This window comes from Echeneis naucrates, chromosome 3 (genome assembly GCF_900963305.1).
Source record: "Echeneis naucrates chromosome 3, fEcheNa1.1, whole genome shotgun sequence".
NCBI lineage: Eukaryota > Metazoa > Chordata > Actinopteri > Carangiformes > Echeneidae > Echeneis > Echeneis naucrates.
In genome coordinates, this window is record NC_042513.1 from 24,642,444 (window position 1) to 24,655,065 (window position 12,622).

Below are 12,622 nucleotides of genomic sequence, written 5' to 3' on the forward strand. Positions count from 1 at the left end.
AATCACTGCTCCAGCACACTCTGTCAGATTAAAATAGAGGGCCCGAATAGAGGACATTAAGGCTGAGGGAATTTTATAAACCCCAGGGGAGATTTCAAACCGGAGAGGGGGAAAGTAAACTATAGAGATTAATGGCAGCCATAAACAAGAGCACGCTGTCCCACTTCAGTGGAGGTCAACAATAACAGCATAATAATAAGAATAATAATACTGATCCTAATAATCATGATAATAATAATAATCATTATAGCAACAGCAATAATAATAAAATGATCGGAATAACAGTCATTTTAAATGGGCAGTAAACGAATAAAACATTTTCAACAAATAAATAAAATGCAAATATATATAGCTCGTTGAAAAAGGAAATTGAAATTGGGGCCTTTGCTGTTAGGCTTAGTGGCCTACAATTGTTCTAAAACTGAGGCTTCAAAATAATAATGATACTCAGATTAATTTATGATGAGAACAACAATGATAATAATGCGAATTTCATTAATATTAATAATACTATTGGGTTGTTGTTTTCGTTTATAACGCCACGTTCTCTTTCTTTGAATATATAATTTCAACTTCAATTAACCATGAAAAAGAAATCTACTTCATCTCCAGTATGTCAGTGTAAAGTAGCCTCATGCTTTTTTTTCTGCATGTCGGTCAAATGTGTAATTCCTCACTTTGTTTGTTTGTTTGTTTGTTTGTTTTCTGCAGTTGTCAAAGTTGCTATAATCCCCATAATAACAGTGATCACTGTGTGTGCCCCATTGGCTCCACTTTCTTTTTAACCAGGTCATTTGATCAGGGATGAGTCTCCGTGACGGATTAACAAAGAGTTCTCCCCCCACCCCCCCTGAAATTAGGAGCAAGTGTGACACCTACCTGCAGAAGTTGGAAGAGTTAGAGGACAGTGCTTGGCCACCGTCTTCCCAGTGAATCAGTCAGTCTCTGATTGTGTGTGCATCACAGCTTTTTCTTTCTCTCTTTCTTTAAATCTCCAGACATCCAACGCGCCATTAAAGAGATTCTCCGTTAATGATAAATAATAGGGCAGTATGTTCTAAATGCATGGTCGCGTCCCTCTTAACAGCTTTGCCACGCCTTGGAAAATAGTAATGAGGTCTAAATTTGGCATAAAATCGAGCTCATTACCGGAGTTCACCACCTGATTGCTCTGCATAAAACACTATAGGTAATTGGGTTAAATGACTGCGCCTCACTGTTGTTATGATATCAATATCCACTTTTATCAACGTGCTTAGGTAAAAGAAAAGAAAAACAAAAACAGGCCCTGGATCTATTTAAAGAATAAAATATGAGCTGCTGATTGATAAGCTATAGACCACCAGTATTTTTCATTCACCATAATTAATAAATGAAAAAAATAAAATAAAGAGCCCATATTTTGCTGATTTTGGGCCCCTTCCTACTTTCCACCTTCTCCTCTCCGGCTGCCATGATATTTTCAAATGATAATTGCCATTGAAACATCTGCCACGGTGCAAAAAAAAAAAAAAAAAAAAAAAAAAGTATTAATTCTTTATAAAGCTGAACTGGACTTGAAATATATACTATACATATCAGGTATTTCCAGCTGCTCCCCCAAAAATAATCGCTGCACAAGTGTGTATTTTTTTTTCCATAATTTACTTCAAAGATAGTGTGTTGTCCATTTTAAATACAAAAATGCTACATTAAATATACATGTTAGTCTTTAATACAAATAGACTCAGGCGGCTGCAGCGATTAAGACCATTCTTGTTACATTTTTAGGATTAACCATTCAGAAACTAAAAATTTTGAGGATAAGCATTTACTCAGAAAATAACTGTTCTTAGAATTTGCTTCATCATTCTTTTTCTTTTTCTTTCTTTTTTTTTTTAATGCAACCACAAAAAAATTAAAATAAAATAAAAATAAATTAAATAAAAGTCCGCGGTGAGTGGAAAATATCAGGTATTAAATGTTTGACATACCTTTCTTTAGTTCATAAGGGGAGTCTTTACAAAGATCTACCTGCGTTTGGCCTCTGACTTTCTGGCTCTCCCTTACCAAAGCCTCTGCTCTATTTAACACAGTCTGGTTTAATCCATTGAAATGTGCCGTGGAGCCCGTGGTCACCGAGCCGTGGTTACTGTGAAGGTGTCCAAAGCTGCCCCCATAGTTCGTGTAGCCGGGGTAGAAAGGGGAGGTGTAGTACAGAGGCCTGGATAGGACCGTGCTGTTGGGGAGCGGGCACTGGGGGGAGGACCGTGATGGAGACGCGTTGGTGCCCATTACTGCGCTTTGGCCCAAACCGGGACAAGCCTGTGGCGCGTCGCCGCCGCCGCCGCCGCCGCCGCCTTTACACCTGTCTGAGGACGTGGCGATCTCCGCAAGAGACCAGAGTTTGGGTTTAGGGGCCGAGGGGGGCGAGTGGATAACAGAGGTCACGTTGCTGGTCACCGTACCCGGCGCATGGCTCAAATCTGACGGCTTGTCTTGTTGCGCAACGGGCTGGTTCCCCCGGGGCAGCGCCGAGGGAGACGAAGTGGTCGGTTTTGAGGAATCCGGCAGCAAGTCTGTAGTCCGCTCCTCCTGGTCTTTTAACTCCGAGTCGCTCAGAAGGGGATCCGTGTCTTTGCCATGGCTCTCCTCTTTAAATCTGTCACAGCCTATGTCCCCTGGGTTCAGCAGTTTATGATCTAAAGCACAAATAAAGACCAGAATTACTGCCAAATAAGCCCAACATTAAAACGCTGGTAACACATGTTTTAGGTAATGGTGAACACCAATGCGAAATGAAATCGGATCTATAAAAATAATTGGGCTGCTTATGCAGGTTTTCCTGAAGAAGAAGAAAAAAAAAAAAAGGACAGTTATTGTGTGTGCCATAAATTGACCCCATAAAGATTTGTGCCAGCCTGAAAAAGGTGAATGAACTCCCCTCCACTATTATGAAATAGCTCAAACTGTGTTGCACATACACAATGTGGTTCAAATTAAAAGCCTGGGCATATTTTATGCTGACTATTTAAATTCATGAACACAACATTCTTCGCATAAAATAGCATTTCATATCACCGCGTGGGATAGTAAGCATTAAACAACGCTGAAAAACTGTGATGTAATTATCATACAACAGAAGATGTATATTTTTTTTAAAACTAAATTCCCGGCGCAGTAGAGCAGCTGTATCCTTATTATGCAGTTAAAGATAAATTGACTGCTAAACACTCTGCGTCACCAGCAATTTCAGCCCCTGAGAAGTCAAACGAGGGGAGTTCAAGGTGATTATTATTTAAAGCAATTGTCCCATTATAAATAATATACCACCATTAACCAGCAATCAATTTTGCACCCTGAGTGGGAACGACTGCGATGAAAAATTGATGATTTTTCTTTTCTTTTTTTTTTCCCCCCCTCCTCCTCCTCCTCCTCCTCCTTCTCTGCACCACCGACCTGCTTCTGTGTCTGTGGAGTCTCCCTTGTCTGTGGGCTTGTTTGGCTCGTCGTCGTCATTTTTCTCCAAATCAATATTCTCGTCCTCCTCCTCGTCCTCGCTCCGGTTCCGGGGGGTCCAGGTCATCTTGTTCTCCTTCTTTAGCCTCCTCCTGGCGTTGGCGAACCAGGTGGACACCTGGGTGAGGGTCATCTTGGTGATGATGGCCAGCATGATCTTCTCGCCCTTGGTCGGGTAGGGGTTCTTGCGGTGCTCGTTGAGCCAGGCCTTCAGGGTGGCGGTGGCGTCCCGGGTCGCGTTTTTACGGTATGCCGGGTCACCGTAAGGGTAGGTGCCCAAGGGTGCTGCGTAAGGGTGGTATCCTATCGAGCCGGCCATGCCCGTGGTGTGGTCGTAGGGAGAACTCTGCCACAGACATATAAAAAAAAACCACCGCAAAAGTTCAGTCACATTCTCCTTTAGTATTATCAATATTACTGATTTTTACACTTTATTTTTTTATTTTTTTATTCTTCAGTCGCTTTGCAGCGACCAAAAACGCAGACAGGCGTGAGCGCGCAGCCACATGCTCGCGCGTGCACAGAAGTGCTCACGCACATACACACGGACACACTGGCTTTAATCCAATATCTGAACTTTCAGATTGTTGATGGAGTTCGAAGTTGATTTTGGGACACGAAATACGATCTTGTCGTCCTGTATATTTTTATTTATTTTTCTTATTGTTATCGATATTGGGCTGATTCCCACCTACAGCCGTGTATTTGCATAAAAATTGTAGAATTAGCAGTTCTGCTGACGTGTTGTCATCACGCTTTCATGGGCCTAACATTGTGTTTGTTTGCCTGTTCTAATGGGATCAGCCTTTGTGGTAATCACAGGCCTGCAGAATCAATGACTCTCACTGCCGTGAGACCAGCAGCAGCTTGTGAAATAAATTAAATAAGAAAATCCTCTTTTTCTTTCCCCTCAAGTTTCGAGATTTCAGTTTCTCAACTCGAACAACTACAAGAAGGATGAGAAAAACACACAGCGACCTAAATTGCCTTCAGTAGGCGCGTCGTAGTCGGTGGTGAACCTGGAGGCTCCGGGAGGGAATCGCCCGGTCTTATAAAAACAAAAAAACAGTTTTCTATAAGACCACATCACAGAACAGCACTCGCTCAAATTAGTTGTGTTAGCCCATCAACACGTTTTCTTTTTTGTGTGTGTGGACCCGCCGCTCTGTCATTGTGTGCTGACGCACATTTCTTCCCGATGGCTGGACTCCTGATTCACAGCGGGCACTCTGCTCTTTTTCTTACACACACACACACACACACACACATATATATATATATTTCATTTTTTTATTTTATTTTATTTTTTTGCAATGAATAATCACCTTCGGTTTACTCACCACGTACGAGGTGAATGTGGCAGCTGCCGCCGCGTCCGCGCTGTAGGGTAAGTGGGAGTTGTAGCCCGGCGAAGCGCTGGTGAACGCGGTAGATCCGGCATAGGGCGCAAAAGCAGATCCCGAAGAGGATCTCCCAAGTTCCTCGGTTCTGGGTCCGGATATCACGCTGGTGCTGTACGCAGGACAGGAGTACAGGGCTAGAGAAGCGGACGGCTGGTATAAGTAGCCCTGAGGATACGCCATGCTGGAGCCCGGAGAGTCTAAAGCCACTTAACTTGCGCACTTTCTCCCCCCTTATTTTCTCATGCGCTGCTGTCGGAGCGCATAGAGCCGTGTGTCTGCAGACCCCGCTGTCTGTGTCTTCTCCCCCCCCCCGCCCCCTCCACACACACACACACACACACACACACACACACACACACACACACTTCTAAATGACAATGTTGAAGACACACGAGGAAGGAGAGGAAAAAAAAAAAAAGTAAAAGTGATTTAAAAAAAAAAATGGCTTAGATACTGAATGCGTTATTTTGGTCGCTGCCTGCCTGCCAGCCAGCCAAGCAGCCAGCCAAGCAGCCAGCCTTCTCTGCCCGTCGGATGTTTTGTCTCGGTTTGTTTTTTCTCCTGCTCCCTTATCTGAGTTGCACCGTCGCTCTCATGCCCGTGCAGAAGTTTTCTTTTTTTTAACCCGTCGGACGGGGGCTTTGCTTGGGAAAATGTCCTGCCAAGATGCTAAGTTGGAAATTGAGGATCCCGACGCCTACTACGCTGCACACTACGCTCCTCCTCTCGGGGTGTAGTCACCGAAGGAAAAGGCAAGCTTATGTTGGGTAACCACAGCCCTGCCCAAACCCATGCTCTCTCTGCCCCTCTCTCTCTCTCTCTCTCTCTCTCTCTCTCTCTCTCTCTCTCTCTCTCTTTCCTCCTCACCCCATCCCTTCTCTCGCGTTAACCAACAATCCTTCTCATTCTCTATTTCTCTATTTTTTCTCTTTAACTAGCCTCGTTGCAGTAAGTCTGAAGTGCGTCTGGCAGCCCCCCCTTTGGATGGCGACATCATGCGAGTCTGTCAACTCCCAACTTCTTCTTCTTCTTCTTCTTCTTCTTCTTCTGCTGCTGCTTTTTTTTTTTAACCCAAATACGAAGCCGTCACTTTCACACTCGATCAATAACAAATCGGGCTGTTTGTGTGCCAGGATTTGGGGCTCTTCCAAGATACCGACAGGAATTTTAACCCCCCCTCCACCTTTCCAAAAAAAAAAAAAAACCAACAAAAAAACAAAACAAACAAACAAACAAAACAAAAAAAGGCGCTCCACTACAGCGCTTCTCTTTTTTTTCTTATTCTTTATTTGGTGCGTGAAAAACAACAACAAACAAAAAAAAAAAAGTGGTCATTTTAAATCAGACTGTTAAACCATCAGACTGCTGCTCCGTGATCTCCGTGTGTTAAAATCCGCAGTGGGAGTTTCAGATGGATTACCGCTATTGTGCATTTGTCGACTTTCTTACGCCAGCAGCCGCACATTGCATCGGTAAGATACATGACAGCTGCCAAAAAAAAATGTATATCTATTTATACATAGTTAGAAAAGTGCAAGTTAAAAAAAATGGCGCAAACGGCACTCGACGGAATAGTCGGTGTGTGCCAACAAACTTTTTCCTCTCTTGACGTTTGTGTGTTGTGGTTGTAGAAGTCTCTATGTTTAGTCTGCGCCGCCGCTTGTGTTAGAGCGATTTACTGTGGCGACGGCTAAATAGTTTTTGTAATAGATCCTGGAATAAACCAGTCAGACACACACACACACACACACACACACACTCAGAAAGTCATAAACCCTCAAGCCAGGGCAGATTAGTGCCAACTACACCAAATCCGCCCGGACCAGTGGATGTAATCTCATTTGATCACCGCAGATATATTTCTCTGCTGAAGTATCGGATAGGCCATTTAATGTGTCACAGTTATCGGCAACTACTTTATTTATTTTTTATATACTTGATGGGCACCACACCTGCCAAAGCTGTTATGCAATTATCCATATATATATAAAAAAAAAAAGTTTTAGTTTTTTTTTTTGTTTGTTTGTTTTTTTTAAACAAATATTACAATTTATAAGACATTCAAAAATAGTGTGACCCTCTTTTGGTCTGCGGATAACTAAGGCGGCGTAAAGAAATAGTCCCAGGCTCTTCTGATTATTCATTAACTGTGTTTTTTTTTTGTTGTTGTTGTTGTTGTTTTTTTGTTTTTTAAAGAGTATAAGAGCTGTTTTTTTTTTATTCTGGTGATTGACTTTTCCAGTTCAGGTCTCAGATAAGCCGAAAGGGATCGCTGTAGGCGCTGCTAAAGAGTGTGTGCACTGTTTTTTTTTTTTTTTTTTAACGCTCTGAAAAACCTCCAGAGAGCAAAGAATGATGACGCTGGTACAGTGGGAGCCGACACACACTTCACACACACACAGACACACACAGAGCGGGTTGTGTGTGTGTGTGTGTGGGGGGGGGGGGGGACACACACAAAGCGACCCTCCAGTTCAGCCTAATCAGATGACAGTGATACTATGAGGCCCGCTTTTAAACGCCTTTAGACAGTCAACTAATTACTGCAACTTTTTTTTTATTATTATTATTCCTTCTTCCTCCATAACAAGCAGCTCCAACAGTGACAGTAGCTGGTAGAGACAGCCCCCCCCCACACACCACCACCACCACCCTCACTGTGTTATGGAAATAACCCATAATACAGCCTCATTAGTAGACAGGTATATTCGTCTCATAGTGACATAATCGCCCTTCATTTCGCGATATTTTTAAAAAAATATATCACATTTTTAAATGGCGCATCTCTCTGCAGGGGGGCTGCTGGCGTTTATTTAGCAGCAGAGAGAAGTTTGCAGAGTCGGGGGGCTCGGATGAAGGGTCTGTGTCATGTGTGCTCCTTAATGCGTTTTCTGCTGAGAGTTGCTCTCTGAGAAGTAGGAGGAGGACCCATAATTTGAGATGACGGAGCCTATAATAGGAGTAGGTTATGGCAGCAGCTACCACCTCTCAGCACTGCTCGGCTGGAGGAAGAGGTGGAGGTGAGTATAGCTTTGCTCATTTGCCTTTTTTTCTTCTTCTCTTTAAAAAAAAAAAAAAAAAATGTATTTTTCACTTTCCACTGTTGGAAAATCCGCATTTAGTGCGTAAAAAGTAGGTTGTCTTCGTGCACCGTCGCTGATCCCGGATCTAAACCTGCATCATGTTGTGTGCTGATTTGAAGTCTAACTTTGTCGCTTCCTCCTCGTTATCGCTTCTTCTTCTGCTTTTGCCTTTTTCTTTTTGTTTTGTTTGTTTGTTTCCTCTCCTCCCTCTGAGAGGACGACCTCGGTTTTGACGCATGAAAAACAGCTTTACGTGGCAAAGAAGAAGAAGTGAATGAAAGATGGTGCATGCCACTTAAAATGCCTCAGGGAGCGAGTGTAATCTAAATTGGATATAGAGGCTATTATTACACAACATTATGCGTTGTTGGCGGACTAATTGCGTGGCTGGGTGAGTTAAACTGTCAGTTAATGTCGTGGCGGACGCGTTTTGGGAGCGCACAAGGTCGGCTGTGCTGCTCCCAAGCCCCAACAACAACCCCCCCAGCCCCCCCCCCCCCCCTACCAAAAAAAAAAATGCTTGAAGTGTTCATGGGATTTTTTTAACCGTTCTAAATCTGTGTCCTAAACCGATTAGTTGACACCAATTTTTCTTTGATGTATTAGCTGAGGGCTTTTGCCACTTGGAAGCCAATTGAAATTCAAAACAGTTTTCGCTCCAAATGCTTTGGGGAGATTTGCTGCAAATAATGGATGTAATTTATTTTTGACCTTGCTTTTTTTTTTTTTTTTTTTTTTTTAAAGGGGGGTTATTAAATGATTAAACAAATGTTCCTTATGCTACTTGACTAAACAACGGGGCATCCTATATAGCTATGATTAGATATTATAATTAAACTAATCATTATTACAGCAGTAATTTTGCCTGTTTTATTTATGGATTTTAATCTGTCATGGCTGTGACATCAGCTGTCATCATCAGCTCTTTTTCAGTGTGTGTGTGTGTGGTGGTTTTTTTGTTTTTTTTTATAGTTACAATGTTACTGGCACCAAGTTGTGTTTTTACCGAATACATTAAAAATAATAACTGCTTGTTTGTTTGTCCATGTTTTGAATCTGTCCAGATCCCCGTTGTGGAAGTCTTCCTATGTCACCAAGCAGTCTGTGAAATGCATCCCTCAACCCTCCCAACACACAGGCATGCAGACACACACACACACACTCAAAGACAAAACTTAATTGTTGCACCAATTAAATTCACTTTTCTTACTTGTGGCAGTGATAATTGTGGGACACAAACGCAGGTATGTTCTGTTACAACACTCAACTCTTGTTTTGTTCGTTTTTAATGATTTTAAATTGTGTGGTTAATGTTTTACTTGATAAATGCTACCGCTGCACACATGATTGGAAACACTGTTTAGATTTGTTGATTTTATTTAAATTTAAAAAATAAATAAATAAATAACAGAGTTTAAATCACACACAATGACCCAATTTGGCTTCTAGGAGAGATGATCATTTTTCTGATCTGTTCCTGCGATCTCTTTTTCTTTTATTGACTTGAATGAAGACGTATGGAGCAACGGTGTGTGTATGTTCAGTCGCCCTATACACACACACACACACACACACATGCGCACACACACCCTCCACCCCCACTCTCCAAGATCCCCGCAAGCCTGAATGGCAGGGCTCTGGATTGGCTAAGTGATGAAATGATGACCCTATTATGAGAAGCGATTCCAAAATGAGAGGTATCAGACAAAGATTGCACCCTTCTCTCACTGCGACGCCGTCCTCCTGCACCACACAGCCAGCTGAGCAGATGATGATTGATTCGCTCGAGATGGATCACAGGAAGCAGCCATTGATTTTTCAGTGTTTTATCAAAAATATTTATTTACAGATGTATCCAAAGAGCGTATCCAGACTCATCTCATACTCCCTTTTCCAAATGGGAGGGGGGGTATAAAAGGGATAATTCTGTCTACTCCATGACAAGACAAATGACCTGTAATATTATTTCAGAAATGAGTCAATAGGCTCAGTGACTAAACGAATATTGATTGGATATAATGAAGCCTGAGAGTGTGAATATGAGCTCTTTCAGGGGGCCCTGCTGCAGACTCCACTGTCAGCATTTATACAGTGATGCCAGACCTCTCCACCTGACTGTCTTGCACACAATACAGATCTGCTTCTACAGCTGGGACAAAATAAACCTCATGTTAGTATCACAGATGGTGAATTCACATGCTTAACATTCTCTTATTCCTCTCACCGGTGTGCACCTGTACACTCTGATTCATGATCTGAGGGCTGCCGTGCCTGACTGCTGTCTAACCAGACCCACGGCTAAATAGCGTGTTTGTTTTGAAGGTGCTATAGGTGCCATATGGTAATCATCTAAATCCCATACTACTTAAAAGCTCTTGAGGCATGTAGGAGGTACTCCTGCAATGTCTTCGTGAAGGTAAAATGATACAACATACAAATCAAATGACTACCAGAACGCTGAAACCACAGTGTGGGAGCAGTGCCCTAGATATTTGCACTGACTTAATCCAATTGAAATAGTATGAGTGAGTTGCAGGGGCTCCCAGGTCTGTTGCTTGCTTATGTATGTGATGCATAATAGAAGTTGACGAGGTTGGTGATAGATCACAGCCCAGGTAATGTAAACACATTAATCCCTTAGGGTTCATGTGCATGTTCTTTCTCTTTTTACTTTCTCTTCCTCCTTCTCCTTCTATCAACCTCTTTCTCCCTCGCCCCCTCGTCCTCACGCCCTCCCCCCTGAATCCTCCCCTCCCCTCCCTCCTCCCTTGTTCATCATCTTCACTAAATGCGTTAGTGGAGCACAAACCAGAAGCAGCCTTAATCTGTCAACATGCCCTTTAATTGGAGGGAGAAAACAACACGTGCTTCTGGTTGTGCCATTCCTAAGTGCACATGCCAAAGAAACACGGAGTTCATGGAAGAAGTGATCCCGGGAGAGCAGGGCATAATTAAAAGTATCTTTTAATAGGCTTGTAATGCTGAGCCTGACTCTTGTTGCCTTAAGTAGAGGGCAAACTCTGTGGCTGGAGACGGACATGTGAGGGGCTTCTGCTGAGGGAGCCTGTAAACGATACGTTGCCTCGCCGTCATCAGACATGCAGTCTCTGACTCAGTCACCTCGCTTGGGACGACAACCTGCTTTTCACCCCTGCCGCGGACTCTTTGGCTCACCCATTCCCATGTTCTTTTGTTCCCCAAATGAGGGATTCTCCTCCACAACATCACCTCTCCTCCTCTCCTCCCCGGCCACTTCGGCAAGTCGTGTTCTGCCTCCTACTCACCGCACCAGTGGGGAGTGAGAAATGGGACTAAGGGGTTGATTTGGGGCCTGCTGCACTGTAATCAAATGAGACTGCTTAGGAGAGAGGAGGAGGAGGAGGTGGAGTATTATGTTCTGTTGTGCATTCCACTGCAGCATTGTTGCTTTTTTGTTTTTGTCAGGGCAGACTTTGAAGCTGTATCCCCTTACCTTTGTAGTCCCGGCAGCCATGTTTCATAAACACAGAATAGGAAACATCCTCAGCATTAGAAATTTAGATTGCCGCTTTCCTTCTGCCACTCTGCATTCCGCACGTGCCCAGTCGCATTCTCCATCTCCCACTGTTGAGGTATTAAGTTTCCTCTCCCATGCCTCTGATACATTTAAACATCTCACAATCAGCCCCTTTTATTCGGTGTGTCATGTATAATCTGTGGCAACAACAATGCCAGCATGGCTCTATGTTCCTTCCTCTCTCTTGGTACTGAACTGTTCCTCTGCCTCTGTTTTGTTTCGGGACAATTGCACATGCCAAATGCTTAAATACTTGAAATTGAGAAGGTGCCAGGTGTTCAGTTCAGACCTCGTCTTTATGATTGAAAGTATGATAATACTATAAAGCTACGCATTCTATAGCGTACTCTATGCTTTGTATTGCCACACAGGGAATAGTTAGCGCTCAGTTGTCTTTACAGTTAACTGAAGGTCTCAGTGGGATACAGTGTAATGTTATTATAAATCTATCTTAATTCATTGAAACCCGAATGTTCAGCTCTGCTTCCCATATTTTATTGTCTTCTCTGTATACTGTATTCTCGGTAGACTAATCTCACATGTAATTGAACATTTAAATGCCAAATATGGGTGAAAATCGTGCCAGGATAATAAAATTACTCCCGCACAAAGGACATTTTTATTAGACATGAAACTGATCTTAATTTTGCCATCAGAAATCTTCTTTTCTGTCGTACTGTGCCGAGTCCCAACTTCTTCCTCCTCTTCTTCTTCGTCTTCTCCGAGCGTATCTGTTCTGTGCAACATCTGACACACTGCCCTGGGTGATTGAGCCAGCCGTGGAAAGCCAAAGCGGAGATGCTCTCCTTAATGCCTGACACCTGGTGCAGATTTGGAGGGGATTGCACTACAGGTACTGTCTTACCTCTTTCCCAATCCCAGAAAGTCCCTGAGGTATTTCCTCTTCTGTTCGCGGCTGTGTTTGTTTCTACTCTACTTTGCCACCCAACTCTCCAGCCTCTGTGAAAGTCGGCCCCTGTGTTGGGATTAGTCTGAGAGGGTGTGTACCTGTCGTACGTTTTGATACACGCTGCTCTCATTTGTTAAGGTATTTTTAGGCCTCAAAAGATATCAGTCGGGTT

The 12,622-nt window shown here is 43.1% G+C and overlaps 1 protein-coding gene across 2 annotated transcripts; it reads right to left on the bottom strand.

Annotated features, from left to right (window-relative positions):
• Window positions 1-1,654: 1,654 nt before the first annotated feature.
• irx5a (iroquois homeobox 5a) lies at window positions 1,655-5,166 on the bottom strand. Of its 2 annotated transcripts, none has more exons than XM_029498576.1 (3): window positions 4,839-5,166; window positions 3,439-3,844; window positions 1,655-2,681 (listed from the first exon to the last, which is right to left on the bottom strand). In XM_029498576.1, exons 1-3 carry the CDS (start codon window positions 5,079-5,081, stop codon window positions 1,957-1,959), a joined length of 1,374 nt encoding a protein of 457 aa, XP_029354436.1. In that variant the 5' UTR covers window positions 5,082-5,166; the 3' UTR covers window positions 1,655-1,956. The 2 variants fall into 2 exon arrangements, with proteins under 2 accessions (XP_029354436.1, XP_029354435.1); XM_029498575.1 differs by having other exon boundaries at window positions 4,824-5,166.
• Window positions 5,167-12,622: the final 7,456 nt, after the last annotated feature.

Bases quoted from the DNA above. Each gene is read 5' to 3' on its own strand.
- irx5a (XM_029498575.1), bottom strand. From the start codon at position 5,081: ATGGCGTATCCTCAGGGCTACTTATACCAGCCGTCCGCTTCTCTAGCC. The intron at 3,845-4,823 runs GTGATTATTCAT...TGTCTGTGGCAG, and splicing joins ACGTGGTGAGTAAACCGAAG to AGTTCTCCCTACGACCACAC. The intron at 2,682-3,438 runs GTCGGTGGTGCA...TTTGTGCTTTAG, and splicing joins CTCCACAGACACAGAAGCAG to ATCATAAACTGCTGAACCCA.